The 20,108-nt window shown below is 43.0% G+C and overlaps 1 protein-coding gene across 1 annotated transcript in view; it reads left to right on the forward strand.

Annotated features, from left to right (window-relative positions):
• Positions 1 to 3,795: 3,795 nt before the first annotated feature.
• Positions 3,796 to 20,108, forward strand: part of LOC111151959 (solute carrier family 35 member B4) — a 33,165-nt gene continuing 16,852 nt past the window's right edge. The window contains exons 1-2 of the mRNA XM_022510205.1: positions 3,796 to 4,064; positions 9,879 to 9,992. Of these exons, the coding sequence (XP_022365913.1) occupies positions 3,988 to 4,064; positions 9,879 to 9,992 (191 nt within the window). The 5' untranslated portion in view covers positions 3,796 to 3,987. The remainder of the gene's footprint in view (positions 4,065 to 9,878; positions 9,993 to 20,108) is intronic.

The raw sequence follows: 20,108 nt of genomic DNA on the forward strand, positions 1-20,108 counted from the left end.
AGAGAGAAATAATTTGTGGTATATTCATGGAAAGGAATGCTGGAGAGTGATTAGAATAAATGAACTACAAATATATGCGAAAACACAAACAAACAGAAACAGAATGTTGAGTGAAAGAAGCAGAAACAAAAGAAAATATGCTGTATGATTCCATTTATGTGAAGTCCCAAAACAGGCAAAACAAATTCTGGGGCTAGAAAGAAAGAAAAGTGGTTATTCCTAGAGGGGATTAGTGATTGGGAGGAGAAACAAGGAGCTTCTGGGATGCTGGTAATGTTCTGTTTCTTGGCCAGGGTCTTGGTTATACAGATGATCATTTAAGTAAATTAATTGAGCAGTGCCTTTTTGATGTTTACATGTTTGATGCTTAAAAATTAGTCATGCTGAAAATATGTAATATTTAATAAAAATATTTAATGAAACACACATATTTATCGAATTGATGAGGTACAAATTATTTGACTCCAATAATAAAGGAAAGCTCATTTATTCAACAAAAAATATATGTGCATAGTGTGTATCATATGATGCTAAGAATCAAGAGATGAATTCGTTATTCTTGGTTCTGTCCACAAAGGGGCATGGTCTCCAGGGGAGACAGACATGAAAATGACAACTACAACACAACATGCTTCATGGATTTGTTCAGGTGGTGTGGATGGAGTGCTACAGATAGAAGAGGGAACGAGGAATGGTGTATTGAAAAGCTACGCACAGGAAGGTGGCAGCATCTGAGAGGGGACCTTCCCTCTGCACAGCGAGGATGTATCTACTCACTCCACCATCCTCCACTTCCATAAAAGGTTGAGCAGGAGAAAGCGGGGTATTCTGAGCAGGCAGAACGGCATGCACAGAGATACGAATTTTGAAACTCACTGTAAACTCAGAAAACAGAGTGTTTAATGTCATAAGAGTCTGGGTAGCACTGGGAAGAATGGCAGGAGATGAAACTACAGAGGGAAACTGAGGCTTGATTGCGACATGCTTGTACACCTTCTACAAGTGTGAATTTTGCACAGGGTGCCAAAGAAATTCTGTATAGCTAGGCTTTAGAGATGTCCTCCCACCCAACACCCAAGAGATGCCCATGTTAATTCTCTTTCATGGAGAAACCGATGAAACCCATAGAATTTGGTACAAGTGACACTGTGTGACTTCTGAGGCCACTGCAGCTTCTGCCTCGATTTCTTGAAAAACTTGTTCTTGGGGTGTCAGTCATCATATAAGAAGTCCAGCTAGCCTGAGTCCACAGCATTGTGAGGAAGCACAGTCTAAGAGAGACTGTGTGGAGAGGGTGGTCCCTCAGCCCAGTCAAGCTTTCAGGTGACTCCAACCTCACCTGACATCTGAACACAACTGCGTCAGAAACCCCAGTGGAGAATGGACTCACTCTGTGTTGAATGTGTATGACATAAAGAACTGTAAGAAAGATTTTCTTTTTTTTGGATCTATACTATATTTTGAATCACTACTCTTCAGAGCGGTCTATTACACAGTACTAAACAAGTAGACCAGATATTTTGGTATAGAAATGTGACAGAGAGAGTATTTTGTCTTTAGAAACACAGTCTGGAGGGATGTCCCCATCTTCAGTAGGCTCAGTAGGTTAAGCCGCTGCCTTCGGCTTAGGTCATGACCCCGGGGTCCAGGATCAAGTCCCACATTGGCTCCTTGCTCAGCAGGGAGCCTTCTCTCTCTGCCTCTGCCTACCCCCGTGCCTGCTGGTGTTCATTCTCTCTCTCTCTTTCTCTGACAAATAAATAAATAAATTCTTAAAAAAAAAATAAACACAGTCTGGAGACAGCATGGATGAAGATTTGAAGAAGGCAGAGGTTGAAGGTACCAAGACATGTTCAGAGGCTTTCATAGGAGGATATGTGGACAGAGAGGCTAGAATCTAGAGATACTTGTGAGGCATACTTGACAGGGTATAGAGATCGAATAACTATGTGGTGGGAAGGAGAGGAAGACTGGAAATCTTTCAGGTTTCTGCCCAAAGAGAATAGGTGGTAGATAATGTCCTTAATAGAAATTAGGGCCTATTGGGGCATCTGGGTGATTCAGTTGGTTAAGTGCCTGCCTTTGGCTCAGGTCATGATCCCAGTGTCCTGGGATTGAGCCCCTCATTGGGATCCCTGCTCAGCAAGGAGCTTCTCCCTCTCTCTCTGCCCCTCTCCCTGCTCATGCTCACTCACTCTCTCTCTTTCTCAAATAAATAAAATCTGAAAAAAAAAAAACTAAGAACTTATATGGAAGGATAGATGAGCTGTGTAGATGCTTAAGCTGAAGGGGTTGCAAGGATATAATGCTGAAGGAGTCAGATACGCAGTTGGAAGTTTTATTTAAGGCACACAGGAAATTGGGGCCATACATGACATTTATACACATATAGGCTCACAGTTACATATTAGGATGGTTGAAGTTACAGAGATGAGATCACCAATAGAAAGGGTTTAGGGCAGTAAGAAGAGGGAAACATAATGGAACTTTGGTAGACTTGGGGCAGAGGCGGAAAAGCCCACAAACAAAACTGAAAAAAATAGGAGAAGTAGAGAGAGAAACTGGAGACTCATGTCTCAGAAGCAGATAGAAAAGAGGAGAATGTCAAGAGTATGGAGCTTTCATTATCAAAAGCCACCGCAAGATCAAGTAGGGTGAGAATGTGGTATATGGTTTTGACAATTAAGAGGTCGTTAGGAGTCTGAATGAGACTACTTTCCAGAATCTGGCTTGATCAGAGTAAAAAGCAAAGACTATGAATTTAGATTGTTCTTTGAAGATACTGGGTGGCCAGATGAAAAACTAAGGTAAGTTTGAGCAGGATCGTAGGCTATGAGGAAGGAAGAGACTAAGGACAGGTTAGCTGACACAAAGTTCCTTGGCCAGTCAGAGAGGTGGGATAGAGAGGTCTCTAGAGTCATCTGTTTTACAGGCATCTGCTCTTCAAAGTGTGGTCCACGGGCCAGTAGCATCAGAGACACCTGAGAACATGCCAGAAATGCCTAATCTCAGGACACAGCACAGTTCTAGTGAATCGTAACTTGCATTTAATTTATTATTATTATTATTTATTTACTTGGGAGAGAGAATGAGAGAGAGAGAGAGGTCAGTGGGAGAAGCAGACTCCCTGCTGAGCAGGGAGCCTGATGTGGGACTCAAACCCGGGACTCCAGGATCATGACCTGAGCCGAAGGCAATTGCTTAACCAACTGAGCCCATCCAGGCGCCCCATAACTTGCATTTAAACAAGATCCACAGAACCTGGTAAGACAGGCATTACTGTTTCCATCTCTACCTAGGATGAGACTCAGGCTCAAATAAGTTGACTGACATAGCGGAGCTGATTAGGGATTGAGCCAAGATTCTATCCCAGCGTATAATGATCTTTTCAAGAGGTGGACAGGCGAGTTCACAGGGATTTCTACTTTCACTCAATTCAGGGCAGTTGTTTCAGATGCTAACACCGCCGACAATCCATCACAGGTCTGTAGTTCTAGTGCCGTCAGTTGTGAGTTTGTTGTTACGGCGATGGACGAGTTCCTTTCTGAGCCTTCGGCGGCCTCCCAGGAAACCACATTGACAGCATCGGAACTTCACTTCCCAAAAAGCCCAGCGGCCCCTTTCAGCGCGAGGCATGACGGGCACCTCGGCCCGCGGTCTTCTGTGGCGGAAGCACCTCGAGGAGGAAGGACACGTAGCCTGACGTAACGGCGCGCAGCATCATGGGATGTGTAGTCTGGCTCTGTCCGGGACGCCCCCTCGGATGAATGGGGCCCAGGCTGACTGCGAACTACAGATCCTCGGCCGGCTGCGTTGGTGGAGGCCGCGGGGGAAGGGGAGCCGGCGGCAGTGCCGCCGAAGGAGAGCAGCACTGCGGCACGGTGGGGATGATCTGTGCCGCGGCGGACGCAGCGGCCCGGCTTCTTGGGGAGGCGGTATAAGCGGGCGCCGCGCCTCCGCGCTCGCCCTCAGTTCCGCGCTCCGGCCATGCGCCCGGCCTTCGCGGTGGGCCTGGTGTTCGCAGGCTGCTGCAGTAATGTGATCTTCCTAGAGCTCCTGGCCCGGTGAGTGACCTCCGCGGGCCGCACCCCTGCTCGCAGCGCGCGGGGCCGGGGCGAGACGGCCTGGGACCCGGCGGAGACGGTTTCTCCGTGGCCCCGCGAGCTGCCCGCTCTCCCGCCCTCCAGGTTGCATCCCTCGGAGGGGAGCGCCGGGGGTCCTGCTGTCCTCACCCGCTTTTCCCACACTGCGGGATTGCAGCCTGCAGAGTTTTTCTCTCGTGACCGGTCCAAGGTCGGCGGGGAGCTCGTGGCAGAACCTAGAGCTCCTCCAGCTCTTTTCGCGATCCTGTTAATGCCACACGTCGGACTGGGGCAAAGTCCAACGGCTTCTAACGCAGTCTGATTTTGCACTTGAAGCCAAGAAAGTTTCATTAAGACCCCCCACCCCCACCCCCACCCCCCAAAGCATTTGTTTTCTCGGCCTTCGAGATGGTTGTGAGTGCTTGACCCAAACAGACCTCCCGGTGATGTAGTCCGGTGGAGCCTTAACTTACTCAGAAGGCCGGTCCCCTTGACCAGAGGGAGGAATTCCAGCTTTTAAGATACCACAGTCTTTAAATCGAGAAGCGTGCATTTGGAGGCGTAACTTTATAAATTAAGAATGATTATGACACTTTTTCCCAAAGGGAAACTAGGTTAGTTTTATTGAGGTGGCTCTCAAATAATGTTGAGCAACGTGCAAAGTTCAGTGGATAGGAGCTGTTGTTACAGAAGAGACGACGGTGGACTAGAAAAGGTTCAGGACCAAAAATCTCAAGTCTTGGTTGGGTCCTCCTTTTCCTTTAGCCGCGTTGGGCCTCCCTTTTCTAGCTGAAGAATAAACGATGTGTGGTGTTCTCTAGGGCCATATATCTGAATCTGCACATCTCCACTGACCATCAGAACAATCTTGTGAACCAAACAGGTCAGGAGTTACTATCTCTTTTGCTGAAAATGAAACAGGGCTCAAGAAGTCAGACGGTCTTCTACTACTTGTAGGTAGCAGAGCCCAAACTAGAATCCAAGATACCTGTACTCTAGTACCTTTTGCAATCTCCCTGTTGTTTTTGAACTTAAGCAGCCCACGGAATTTTGGTCAGTGCCTCACCTGGAGGTGAACTAGAAATATATTTATTTTGTTTCCATGATACCATTGATTAGTCATTCTAAAGCAATCAATTTATTTAAGGTCTGGGTTAATTTTTGCTATTGCAGAGCTTGAAATCTTATGCAGAAAGTGTTGATGAAGATCTGTCACTTATTTTGGGCGTAGTTGGAGAGAGGTTTAAAAATTAAAAAAAGAAAAAATGTACCCACTTGTCAGTCTGGTATACTTCCAAGGAAGGTCATTTGGGAAATTAATTTAAAAATACTAAAAAAGTGAAAAAATCAGGCCAGCCATGGAATAATGAGAGAATAATATACTGTATTATTAAATATATATAAATATAATAAAGACTTGTGTTGAATGTGCCATTAAATTAATTCCTGCCGAAGGCTATATGACATCATGATATGTGAGCACCTGAGGGCCCTCATTACTAAGTGTGAGCTCTCCGCTAAATTACTTGATCTCCTGAGTCTGTTCTTTGAACTGGGAAAGGCTCTACCAGCTTCACAGGGTTTTGAAGAGTTCAATGAAATGCACATGCAAAGCGCCTGAAGCACACTGACTTCCTTTTTTCTTTTTTTTAAGAGTATTTATTTATCTATTTGATAGAGACAGCGAGAATGAGGGAGGGGGAGTGAGGGAGAAGAGGGTTGCGCTGAGCAGGGAGTCGGACACAGTGATTGATCCCAGGACCCAGGCACCCCACACTGACTTCCTCTTGTCTCTAACAACTTCGGTTTCGGTGCCGGTAAACCTTGTATTATAAGCTACTCCTGAAAAGTTGTGGATAAATCTAACTTTATGGAATGTTTTTGTGAATTAGAGGAGCTTCTATTTAGGACGCTTTGAAAATTTATACATAGATCCTCCCCGTTTGTCTTTTTTATAAATCTGACTTTTTGCATAGAGCAGTAGGTTTTCATAAAGTGGTGAGGGGCACGGTTATTAACTTAGTGAGTGGTGTACAACAGACCGAATAGCAGACTTTTCCTGGTTTGCTGGGGCAGCTCACAACTTACTCTGTTAAAGACCAATAAAATAAGAGCAGGTTGGACCAGATGGTCTTTAAGGTCCTTTGTAGTTTTGGCCTCCTCATAATTTTTGACTTTATCTTGGGACATCACAGTGGAAAGCTCATAAATTTTTATAGAGCAGGAACTTGCTCTTATATGGCTTCCTTGGGACCATCATGTGCCCTAATACTGTGCCAAGCAGAACACTAAGTAGAAATGGAAATGCTAGAGTGATTTGTAGGGAGAAGGAAACATTTTTCTCCATTTTCCCCAAATCGGGAAACAAACCTAGGTTTCTTTTTGATTTTTTTATCTATAATTGGGACCTGTAATAAAATAAAAAGCACCACGCACTGTACAGAACAGACGTGAAGTCCTGAATGGATGCCTTGACTTCCCTCCGGAAAGAGCTTGGAAACAGGTTGCGCACACATCAGCTAACTAACTCGCCAAGGTGGTGAGTGTCCTACCTCAGGAAAACAATCTGAAACTTTTTTTTTCCTATTTTATTTTACAATTAAGTGCATCATGTTGACTCAAGTAAGGAAGTTTCCTAAATCTGGAAGAAGAAATTAAAAAATTCAAAGTTGCTTGTCTTTGAAATAAAAATTTGAATGTTTGCTAAAGAGAATTCCAAGTAAGAGAAACTGCAGTTGGTGATTATAATTTGTAAGGAGTAAAGTTAAAGAAAACAAGAGATTTAGGGAAAAGGATCCAAGTTTTTACATTGAAGGTTTAAAATCAGTTGTTAAAGTTAAAACAAATAGTTCCATCGGTTAGCCATACAACAGTGTGTTCCCCCAAAAGCTAAGTTGATTTTGTAAAAAATTTAATTATGTGAGTACATTAAGGATATTTTAAAATCCTATGGAAATAGAGACAAAATAATATAGGGTTGTCAAGGGATGGGGGAGGGGGCAATGGAGAGGGACCCTAACATGTATGAGATGTCTTTGGGAAGTACCCTAAAATGGTAAGAGCTGCAGAACTCTAAATATAGTAGAAACCACTGAACTGTAAACAGTAATACAAGGGAGTCTGCAAACCTCACGTATTTGCACTGTGCTCTGGGAGACTTCCCTGAGTCAGTACCATGTGACCCTCAGTGTCTTTAGCAATGAAATGGGCATAAAAATAACCTCTGTAAAATAAAGATAACATTAAAAATTATTATGCTTTGTAAAAAATCCTGTGAGGAATACACTTGTAAAGTGAATCATTTTTAGAAATAAATGACTTCTTTTTATCTTTCATAAAATATTTTAGGTCATACTTACTTACAGTGAGGCACCCTCACATTCATTCAGCCGCTTGAGTGAAAGCCAGATACTGTGCTCAGAGAGCGAGGCATTAAGATGAATTGGACACCGCTGGTCCTCTTACCTTCCCCGTGTGGCACTGGATTCTTACTATTTCATACTCCCATTTTGCCTCACTCATTACCTTGTCACCTCCTTAAGGGTTCAGGTCTCCTTCACACTGGGAGCTTGCCAGCACCTAACTTTACCTGTGATAGGTTCTTTCATTGAATTGGCCTAATCCTTTGGTAAAGAAAAAATGGGTGGGAAGCAGGAAGCTTGATGAACCCCATTTGGGCTAAGTCTTGTGTTGGCACTTTACATTTTCTCCTGGGATCATCGCTACAGAATTAAAAATTTATCACTTGCTCTTTTATAGCTGAGAAAAATTTGTCAAGACGAATGTCTTTAAAAGGGTTACTGCGCTTTAATTGAAGACCTTTCCGTATACAAGGTCCTAATGTTCTAGTCTTTGCCTTTTTCCCCTCTGTGGCACACTTGAGGTGCTTTTCAGGGACTGGTTTATTTACTCTATAATAAACCAGTGAGATAGGCACTAATACTGTTCTGCATTTTAAAGATAAGGAAGCAAGACTTAGGGTAATTAACTTCCGCTCCAGAGAACTGGATCCTGCCTGTCCTTCTGTAATTTTAACCATCTTGGGTGGTTCTCAGCCCTGTGACAGCATATGGGAATCACAGGCACATCTTACGTAGGTCTGCACACACACTCCCACACGCATCTTCTGGCACTTTCCCCAGACCCACACCAGTGGTTCTCAGGTCGGCTGCACCTTAGAAGCAAGCAGAGAGCTTTGAAAAGTACAGGTTCTAGGGCCTTACCCCCACAGTAGTCTGAGCAGATCTGGGGGCTGGGAGGACTCCTCCGACTTGTGGCTTTCTAAAGAGCGGCCTGGCCAGAGTTGAAAAGCGCCAAGCCAGGAACTAGCTGGAGCTAACGTACCTTCTCCTGTCACTCATCAGGCTAATGGTTTTGCTTAGCTCTTTGAATGAGGTCAGTGTTTTATGTGATTGTTTATGGCTTCTTGCAGTGTTTTTCCCTCGAACATAAATACTAAAAGAAATGTTGGCTGCAAAGCGGTATTTTTCAAGAACACCTTTGTGGCCACTAGAGCATAAGGAGTCGCAACAGTTGCGTTGGCACGTGGTAAGCCCAGCTCTGCCCAAGAGTGGCTTGTTCTTAAAGTTAACCTACTTTACTCCCGTTAGGTGTATTTTAGAACTTGTATACTTGACATTGCTATTTACTAATAATACCACTAGTAGAGAATGGGGTTGTTTTTTAATAAATAGCAGTATATTAAATGTAATAGTACATTTATAATACAATCCTTATCCCTCTAATCACTAGCCTCTGGTTAATAAATGTCCTTGATCAAGATGAGAAAACAATATGAAGGCTGAGAAGTCTGGAAGCTCCAGGGAAACAAAGACAAATGGCCACTTTGTACTAATTCCAGTGACTGAGCAGAACCTGATAGGGGCAAACTCCAAACCGCAAACATTTTAAGTAACCAGTTTTCCCAGTGTTTCAAGAGGGAGGTCAGAAGGACTCTTTCTGCCTCTTAAATGTGTGCCTAACCGTCACTGTGGAAGATTCCTCAACCCTTCCGTGGATCACTGAAGAGGTTCGATTGAATTCCACCGTTTGTGGAGTACCTAGTATACCTGTGTTCAGGGCTGGGGTCAGTCGATGATCACAGCGTTCTTCAGCCTTTTCTCCTTGTTCTTGCTTCTTATCTCTCCTCACCCCTGCCGAAGACCCTTTGTCTGTAGACACTTTTTGCCTAATCACCCCTCCACAGATACATTCCGTCCTGATTCATGTGCCGTCTGTATACCCGTGCTTGATACTTCAAAAAAGGGAATGAACCTCCCCAGCCCAAGAACCAGTCGTTGCCCCCAGGGTGACCTTCTCTGAGACGATGTCCCAGTCACCAGCAATGGGTGCATGTCTTCTATTGCCAGTAGCCTTGGTGGTTCCTGGTCAGGAGGCTGTGTAAACACCCCAGGAGACCCGAGCACATTTCTGCGCTGGGGCTTTGCTGCTGAGGTGACCAGGATTCACTTTTGGTCTTTTTGAGTATCCCAAGGACATACGACCAACCTCCCACCGCTTACTAGAAAAGTTGTATTGTAATTCTGAGAATGAGAGTTATCAGAATTCTTCCTCATGGCCTACTCATGGCCTATTCTTTCTCATGGCTAGGGAAGAGTAAAATAAGCTTGACATTTCTTCTCTGTGAGCTCTATTGATAGACGTGTGTGATCCATGGGATGTGAAATCAGAGATAAAGGACAGTAGGTAAGAGAAATTGGTCCTCCCTGTTATTTCGAACTATTAATATAACAAGTCTTAGTGCCCTTTATCTCAGCTTTTTGTTTTACTACACAGGAAGCATCCAGGATGCGGGAACATTGTGACATTTGCACAATTTTTATTTATTGCTGTGGAAGGCTTCCTCTTTGAAGCTGATTTGGGAAGGAAGCGGCCAGCTATCCCAATAAGGTATGGCACATTGAAGTCTCTTTTAGCCTTTGTTATTTTTGTTTTGTTTTGTTTTGTTTTTAAGAAGTTCAGGACTTTTCTGGTAACTAGGTAGAAGGAGGAGTATGAGATATCCTCTTATAAGATCTGTGTCAAAGATATTAGGAGAATAATAATGATAATTCATTTTCTGAATTTAAAATGTTGTGACATTCCAGGGAGCCTGTTTTTCGAATAAAATGCCCACCACAACACAAAATAATTATGATGGAAACAATAATGTGTGTATGTGTCTAATATATGGTTGGTTAAAGGTTTAGTGTGACCACAATGTTTTTTAATAGTTATGTATGCTAGCCTCATGTTGTAAAGTTATCCGATATATTAAGAGTGGTATTATTGGTCCTTTTAAAAAATGAATGGGTTTGGGGAATAACCAGAAGTGGTGCTTGTGCGGCCTCGTGATACGCTAAGTGCCACCTAACTGTTCACTTTCACATGGTTGATTTTACGTTGTGGGCATTTCCTCTCAATTAAAAGGAAGTGAGTGGCAAGCCAAGGCAAAATTGTTGAGTCCAGACCTCCATGCATTAGTCCAGATTTGCATAACTGTACTCAGGGGGCCAAAGAGAAAACAAGACAGTTCTAATAAACAGTGTATTGAAAATTCAGCATTCTTGCCCAGACGGACTGGAAATAAAAGTGTAATGCATCCAGTTGTGAGTGTGTAGTAAGATCAAGTCATGTAATCCTGTTGATAGGGATTTTCCAGTGTGAATGTATCCAAGGGCGGGTCAAGGCTCATGGTGGTTGTTCTTTTGCAACATTCCCGAATAGCCTGCTATAGAAAATGTGGTTGAATTTTGTTATTAATATTGTGCTTTTAAATTTCCCAACATGTTGCTAAGTATTCTGAGTAGGTGGTTTTTTTCATTGGCTTTAGTATCTACATAAAACCTTCATTCCCTAGACCAGCGTTTACATCATGGTAGGCACCCCCACATTTTTTTTTTTTTTTAAATCTCTCTATTGTTTTATTTTATCCTATTTTCAAATTTTTATTGAAACTTCAGTTAGTTAACATATGGTGCAATATTGGTTTCAGGAGTAGATGCAATGATTCATCACTTATATGAAACACCCAGTACTCATCACAAGTGCCCTCCTTAATGCCCATGACCCATCTATCCGTCCCCTACCCACCTCCCTCCAGCAGCCCTCAGTTTGCTCTCTGTTGTTAAGAGTCTCCTATGGTTTGTTTCCCTCTCTCTTTTTTCCCCCTTTCTCATATGTTCATCTGTTTTGTTTCTTAAATTCCATATATCAGTGAGATCAAATGGTACTTGTATTTCTTTAACTGACTTATTTCACTTGGTATAATACACTAGCTCTGTCCACATGGTTGCACATGGTAAGATTTCATTCTTTATAATGGATGAGTCCCTTGTACATATGTATATACCACATCTTCTTTATTCATTCATAAGTTCATGGACACTTGGGCTCTCTCCGTAGTTTGGCTATTGTTGATAATGCTACTCTAAACATAGGGGTGCATTTACCCCTTCACATCTGTATTTTTTTATCCCTTGGGTAAATACCTTTAGTGCAATTGCTGGATTGTAGGGTAGTTTCTATTTTTAAGTTTTTGAGGAACCTCAGTATTGTTCTCCGGAGTAACTACACCAGTTTGTGGTTCCAGCAACAGTCCAAGAGGCTTCCCTTTCTCTATATCCAACACCTGTTCTTTCTTGCGTTGTTAATTTTAGCCGTTCTGACAGGTGTGAGGTGGTATCTCATCGTGGTTTTGATTGGTATTTCCCCGATAATGATGTTGAGCATCTCCTTATGTGTCTGTTGGCATCTGGATATCTTCTTAAGAAAAGTGTCTATTCTTCCGCCCATTTCTTAACTGGATTGTTTGGGGTTTTTTGTACATTGAGTTTGATAAGTTCTTTATAGATTTGGGATACTCAGCCTTTATCGGATATGTCACTTGGAAGTATCTTCTCCCATTCCATAGGCTGCTTTTTAGTTTTGTTGAATGTTTCCTTTGCTGTGCAGAAGCTTTTTTTTTTTTTTTTTAGATTTTATTTATTTGACAGAGAGAGACACAGCGAGAGACAGAACACAAGCAGGAGGATAGGAGAGGAAGAAGCAGACTCCCCATTGAGCAGGGAGCCTGATGTGGGGCTCGATCCCAGGACCCTGGGATCATGACCTGAGCCGAAGGCAGACACTTAACAATTGAGCCACCCAGGTGCCCCTTGTGCAGTTTTTTATCCTGATGAAGTCCCAATAGTTCATTTTTGCTTTTGTTTCCCTTGCCTCTGGTGATGTGTCTAGTAAGAAGTTGCTGTGGCCAAGGTCAGAGAGATTTACTGCCTATGTCCTCCTCTAGATTTTGATGGCTTCCTATCTCACATTTAGGTCTTTCATCCACTTTGAGTTTATTTTTGCGTATGGTGTAAGAAAGTGGTCCAGTTTCATTCTTCTGCACGTCGCTGTCCAGTTTCCCCAACACCATTTGTTGAAGAGACTGTCTTTTTTCCATTGGACATTTTTTTTCCTGCTTTGTTGAATATTAGTTGATCATACAGTTGTGGGTGCATTTCTGTCCCGTTGATCTTTGTGTCCCGAATAGACCAAGCAATCTGGAAAAAGAGAAACGAAACTGGAGGCATCACAATTCCAGATTTCAAGCTGTATTACAAAACTGTGGTCATCAAGACAGTGTGGTGAGACAAGGATCCCCCACATTTTTAATTCCTCTGACCCTCTCCCCGCTCCCCCCACCAACCCCGCGCCATTATCTCTTTCCATTGAGGCTGCCACTAGCGCAGTTCAGGAATGCATTCATTCTCACCATTAACTTTTATAATGGTGTCCTAGCTGGCTGGCCTCTTGCCTCCCACCTCTCCGTACCTGTATTTCAACTTCCTACTATTGTCTTGTGACACCCCCCCTCACAGGCACTCAGGGGTCACTAGTAGGTTCTGAGGGAAACCCAGCTCCCTAACCTGCCCTTTGAGGCTCCCTGGGATCCTGCCCTGACTGACAATCATACCTCCATGTGTGTCCTGTAGAGCTGGCTGTTTAGTTTCTATCTGTGAAGCTGCAGGCAAAACCTTGACATCATGGGGATGTCATTCATTCCCAGGAGCAATTTCTAGGCCATGCTGCGTAGCCAGCAAGGTGGAATAGTTGGAATTCATTATCCTAAAAGGCCTGGATGAACTCTGTCTCCAGATGGCGTTGTTTCAAGAGAAGACTAAGAAAATTTGGCAAGAAACCTTATGAAGTCACCAGTAACATTTTAGAATCTGTGAAATAGCGGTTCTCAGTGTTGAAAAAAAAATTCAGCTGAGTAAATTTGAAGATCTAATGGTTTTATTAAATGATTCATGAATCAGTGTCCCATCTAGCAGGAAGAGGGGAGCTCTATTGAACTAAAGAAGGGAAAGACTTTTAAATGTAGAGGGTGTTAAAAAAAAGCAGGAAGGAATTTATTAGCAAAATATGCATTGTTTAGGCAAGGTTGCCTTGAAAGGAGAGCAGAAGCCAGGGATGGGGGGGCTATCAGAAAATTCCCTAGTATTGACCAAGGAATTCTATGTTGACTGGATAAAGATGACATTCCAGGGAGGGGGGATTGGTTGAAATTGCACTTGGGTAAGGAATTAAGTCTTGTTTTACTGACTTGGGTCCTTAACCTTAGTGGCACCATTTTGGGCCTGTGGTTTTCTTTTGAGCAGTTACCCCCTTTTGATCAGACTGTCAGCTTAACTGAGAGATGTGATAAATATTTTAGGTCTTAGCACTACTCTCCCTTACTGCTTGGAAGTTCTCGAAGTTTTTGTCATTCCTTTGTCTGGTATCCATAGATTATGACCTTTTTGCTTAACCTTCATAGGTCACAGCCTCAGATTCACACTCCTCTTAAGTGGGTTATTTTCTTTGTTCTATAGATGTTCCTGTCTTAGGAAGAGCATTTGCTTGATGCATTGCTGCATGTATCTCAAGCTTTCAAAAAGGAAGTTTATTACCATTACATAAGTGGGATAAATCCCAGTATTTGGAGTGCACTTTAGAGCCATGGTCCCCCAGATTCAGGCCAATCAAAATCAAATAAGCCAAAGAAAGACCCTGTAGAAGGAGTCACCTTCTTAAGCCGAGCAACATGTTCTGTGACCTTACCTGAGTTTCAGGGTTCACAGGGTGATGTTGGCTGTAGCCCAGACACCACCTTCGTCAGCCAATAAAGAGTTAAGAGCTATTCCGTTATCAAGAGACTTTAAGGATATTTGTTGGGCTGCTATTGCTTTAACAGGTTTTGCAGCAATTTTAAGAATTAAGAAGCAGTTCTTTTTTTTTTAAGATTTTTATTATTTTTTTGACAGGGAGATAGAGAGCACAAGTAGGCAGAACGGCAGGCAGAGGGAGAGGGAGAAGCAGGCTCTCTGCTGAGCAGGGAGCCCGATGTGGGGCTCGATCCCAGGACCCCGGAATCATGACCTGAGCTGAAGGCAGCTGCCCAACCAACTGAGCCACCCAGGTGCCTCAAGAAACAGTTCTTGATCCTAGCCTCATTTACATTTATCTCTAATCAGGGAAATAGGAACATGTGAAAAGGAGTGAATTCTGAATCATGAATGTTTTCCAGTGGACCCTTAAAAAAATATATTATCTATTTATTTATTTATTTTAGGGTAGGGGGCAGAGGAAGAGGGATAGAATCTCAAGCAGACTCCCCACAGAGTATGGAGCCTCATGTGGGACTCATCGATCTCAGATCCTGAGATCATGACCTGAACCCAAATCAAGAGTTCAACTTGACTCAGTGACTGAGCCACCCAAGTGCCCTGTTAGGCCCTTTCTAACTCAACAATGTAAATATAGGGGAGTCAACCAATGAGATGTCTTATTTTGTCTGTGAAAAGTTAGGGGCACAGTTAGATTTTTTTTTTCTGTCCTGAAATAAAACGTTGTCTACATTTCAGAGGTTGCCATGTTACAAGGACATTAGGATGACACAAGTCTGGGGAGGGACTATTTTTGCAGTAGAGTGGACTTTATTCGCATGAGCCACAGTCTTACAAATACAGGATAAAGGCTTAGTGTTACTTTTTTTGACAGTGCCTCCCATGTAATTTGCATATCAAATAAGCCTAATTCATTTACCAAGTCCTTTGGAATATTTTAGGTTAAAAAGACTTCACTTAGGGGAAAAAAAAAGGCTTCACTTAGAATTTGGTTTTAGGAAGTTAGTCAAACATATATTTTTTGAAGATTTTGTGTATTTATTTTAGAAAGAGCGTGAGCAGAGGGAAGGGCAGAGGGAAAGGGAGAAGCAGACTCCCCCTGAGCAGGGCCTAAGCCTAAGGCAGCCATGTAACCTACCGAGCCACCCAGATGGCCCAGTCAAAAATATTTTTAAAAAAGATTTTAAAGCCCTTGCCTACTTTAAATAGGATCACAGATTACTACAAAGTCTAATACTTAAAAGGTGAAGAGATTTTTAGTCTTACCCAAATGACCAAAAGCCCAAGAAAACTTTGTCCTTTTAACAGAGAGAAAAACCAAAATCTAATTTTGCACCAGCTTGCTTTTGATTTTAAAACCCTTTTTAATAGATTTTATTTATTTATTTATTTATTTGTTTATTTATTTATTTATTTGTCAGAGAGAGAGAGAGAGAGAGAGCGAGAGCGCACGTGTCTGCACCGGCAGGCAGAGGCCAAGAGAGAAGCAGGCTCCCTGCCAAGCAAGGAGCCCAGTGGGGGACTCTATCCCAGGACCCTGGGATCATGACCTGAGCTGAAGACAGTGGCTTAACCGGCTGAGCCACCCAGGCGCCCCAAAACCCTTTTTAAAAAACAAATTTGTTTTTAAATTTGTTTAATTTAGGTTGACTGCACATGAAAGTTCCTGTTTGAGAAGATTATTTTTCCACAAACCTCCTACAACTTTTTCCCCCTATATTCCAATTTTGTCCTTTGTTTTTTCCCTTTAAACAACCAGCCTCATTTTAGGACAAAATTACTTTTTCTCCCCTTCACAAAAAATGTATTGAAAGAGGATTTTGGCTGCCTCTATTTTGACCTCAGACTTTCTAGTTGGCTTCTTTCCAGCTTGTCTCTTGGCTCAGAATGAAGACCCTGTGGGCAAAGCATCCCAGGAGGGGAACCAAAACTAGCCCCTCAAGCAGTAGGGTCGGCTGTGAGCCAGCGAGCTCCCCCCTCCCATGATTCACTTCAAGACATGGTTAATTTGACTTTCACTGCTCACCTGTGCATATCCACCCACCTTTGCTCCACATTTCTTACATGTTATCCTGGAAGTATTTTCGGTGCCTTGGAGACAGTCTCTCAGGTGCTAGGCCCCTGTTTTCCGGTGTTGGCCTCAGTGAAATAAATTCCTGTTTCTTTCTTTCTTCCTTCCTTCCTTCCTTCCTTTCTTTCTTTCTCTCTCTCTTTCTTTCTTTTTTAAAGATTTTATATATTTATTTGACAGCGGAGAGAGATTACAAGTAGGCAGAGAGGCAGGCAGAGAGGGGGGAAGCAGGCTCCCCACCGAGCAGAGAGCCCGATGCGGGGCTTGATCCCAGGACCCTGAGATCATGACCTGAGCCGAAGGCAGAGGCTTAACCCACTGAGCCACCCAGGCACCCTCTGTGTTTCTGTGTATTAGAAGAGTCAGCTACATCTCCTGTTCTTGAGGGTAATGGCCTTATGAAGAAGAGGTCCTGTAGTACCCTGCGGTGTAGTGTCCCCTGTTACCCAGGCCCTGCCACTTCAGGGAGTATCTCTGATGTGTGCAGCATGTGGTCTATTGTTGTGTCCTGGCCGCTTGATCCTTCAGGCCAGTCATTTACAGAGGCTTTTCTCTGCCTTGTGTGGACAGTGTTTGGTGTCTGGCCTGAATGTGGTGCATTTTATTAAGTTGTGCTCTGGTCTGCTTGTGAAATGAGACCTTTCACTAGTGCTGCTGGGGCCGAGGCCCTGCAAAACTCCTGTCAGGAGATGTGCTGTGGGCAGGGGTTTGAGCTGGCCTTCTGGGGGAGGGGGCCTGTCTTGTTGGGTCCGAGGCAGGCATTCCTGGGAGGGTGGTTCCAGCAGTGTAAGCACTTTAGGTTGAAAGTGTCAGTGCTGGGCTAGTTCCCGGAGGTGGTTCTGTGTTTATACTAAGGAGTAGGGGAGGGAAATGGCTCTGCCAGTTCCTTTGTTGTTCCCAGAGGGGTCTCTTTGTGAGCTGCCTCTCTGGAACAGGTCAGAGAGGAGCAACTAACCTCTTCACGGTGTGCCCCAAGCCCTCTCCAAATCCCAGTTTCCATGTTCTGTGTTCTGGACTGTCTGCCTTCCCTTTTCTCCAAGAGCAGCCCCAGTGCCTTGGGGCTTTATCTGAACCAAACCTACTGACCTTCAGAACTCCAGGCTTTAAGCCCCACAAGAACTCACAAAATTTAGCCCCTCTCACTTTCCAAGCCAGTTGCTATGGGGATTTGTTTTCTTCGTGGCTCCCACGTGTGTTAGTCTGTCTCTTGTCCTTCTCTGCAACAGCAGCTCCTGGAGTCCTTTCTCTCCCAAACCATATTCATACTTAGTACCTTCTTCCATGTGGACCTTCTCTGCCTTTAGTTATGGAGTTTGTTCTGCTAGTCTTCAGGTCAATTTCTGGGGTATTTAGGATGATTTGATAGTTATCTAGTATGAGGTGAGCCTAGGGTCCTCCTACTTCTAGAAATGATTTAGATATTTAATGAATTTAACTTGATTCATCATTTAACCTAATTCAGCAAAACTTCAAGGTTTTTAGGTTATTAAAAAAATTGGGGGGCGCCTGGGTGGCTCAGTTGGTTGAGCAACTGCCTTCGGCTCAGGTCATGATCCCGGACTTCCGGGATCGAGTCCCGCATCGAGCTCCCAGCTCCTTGGGGAGTCTGCTTCTCCCTCTGACCTTCTCCTCTCTCATGCTCTCTCTCACTCATTCTCCCTCAAATAAATAAATAAAAATCTTAAAAAAAAAAAAATTGGGAAATCTATTTAGATGTAATATTGTTGAAAAGTTCATTTATAAACTTTTATCTTGTTTATATCTAATTTACTTGTCCTTAATAACTATGTTTAGGTGACATATGAAAACAGTACTAAACATTAGACAAAGTCAGCCATTATCCTAAGCTATTAATTTTTGTTGACAGATCTTGTAAAGGACAACACAAACTTATTTGGGGGCTAGTAAACTGAAGTAGAATAAAAGTTTTATATTTAGTGTTGGTAACCCCAGAGACCTGTCTTTTTAATTAAGCCATCAGCCTTAAAATATCAAATATTTTTTCCAAACCATGTGACCTTGAAAAATATTTGGGTTAGATTTTTTTTCAGAAAGTTTTAGAATGCCCAATCCTTACAGGTGGTTGCCTTAAAACCAACTAAATAGAGCTCTTGTACAAATTAATTGTAGGAATACCACCCAGAAGTAGAAAATACCACAGAGCGACAACACATAAATATAGACACACATGAACATACAGACAGAGAGCCCCTATGGCTTTCTATTTTAAATTGCTGCACTGAAGTATGTACAGAATTTACTAGTTGTAAAAGTTAGGTCTCTGTTGTTTTTCTGGTAGATATGGAATAAGGTTATCAATCTAGATGGTCAAAGTTATTTTAGTATTTGTGAAGACACTTAAGATTTGAATTTCTCCTGGCAAATCAAGTTCCAAATGACCTCTCCCCCTTGTGTTTTTCTTGATAAGAATGACCACTCTAAAATTTGTATTTTAAGGAGATGGACTAGAAAGGATTTCCTAGAGAAGACTAGTAGAATCTTGAACATTTACATCTTAAAGACACAGGGAAAGAATGCAAGCTTCTCCTAGAAGGACTCTTGTTCCCTTAAAGTCAGAAATTTTACACTTACAATTTTGAGATAGGGGAGGTTGGGGGATTGGTAAGGGTTAATCTGATTAACCCTCCATGCATGTGCCTGTCACCCAATCAGGTTTTTGTCCATATGCTCATCTACCTATCCGGTAGTTCACATGGGAAGGGGTGGCGTATAATCCTTTGGAAGGCAGTTTCCTCTTAGGGCAGGGGTGGGGGTGAGGGGTGGGCCTTGTCTCTGTCTACCTTTCTTCCTACTGTCCTTCCTTATTTGTAAAGGAGGGGACAATGTGAATTTTTATTTTCCTTGCTCATCTGGGCTCAGGAAGTAATGTAGTTACAAACTCTTGAGGATTCTCCCTAGGTTTAGGAAATTATTCACCTACGGACTTTAGTTTGGCCTTGAGCCAAGGAGTGAAGAGTATTGGCTGTAGCCTCAACTGTCCTTCTTCTACAAGTAACTGTGGGATGGTCTTTTTGGAGTGAAAGACAGTCCATGGGAGGCTGACTAGGATGAATACTCAAAGGACAGAGGGGAATAGTAGCCTTTATGTCAGTTCTACAGTCTTGTTTTAGGTACCTTTGCTCATTTTCATTAGCTGTTTACAGTGAGTCTTTTAGTGAGACTGTTTTGGAATTTTGAACCTTTTGGAGGCTTCTGCTTGCCATTTAAAACAAATATCCCGCTCTATCAGTAAGTTGCCTAGTACTGACCAGGAAATTCTTTGTTGACTGGTAAAAGGTTGCATTCCTGGGGTGGCAGGGGGAGGGGGGTATTGGTTATAACTGCAGTTGGGTTAGGAATTAAGTGTTGGTTTGCTGACTTGGGTCTGTAACCTAAGTGGCACCATTTTGGACTTGTGGTTTTCTTTGGAACAGCAGTAATTTTGTGTGTGTGTAATACTCTGTCCTGCGTTCATTGTGAAGCTTCTCAAACTTGGTAGACTGTTAATTTCACCCCAGCATGGTTGATGTTTAGGGCTCGTAGGTCCATATCTACCAGCAACATCAGGTAGGTTCTTGTCAAGGAAGATGACTGGACTCTCAGTACTGTCATTCTTCTGATGTGCCAAGATGAAAAAGGTGGGGGTGATCTGTGCTCAAAGACCTTCACCATTTCCTGAAGGATACGAAAAAGGGAAAAGGGAAATTCTTGATGCCCTGTATTCTCTAGCCATTTATTTCAGATATTTTTTCTCTTTTTGAATGTATTCGATTAAATCATAGGAAATTGCTGCTTTTCAACTCT

Source organism: Enhydra lutris, unplaced genomic scaffold, assembly GCF_002288905.1.
Source record: "Enhydra lutris kenyoni isolate GAN:26980312 unplaced genomic scaffold, ASM228890v2 scaffoldscaffold27, whole genome shotgun sequence".
Classification (NCBI taxonomy): domain Eukaryota; kingdom Metazoa; phylum Chordata; class Mammalia; order Carnivora; family Mustelidae; genus Enhydra; species Enhydra lutris.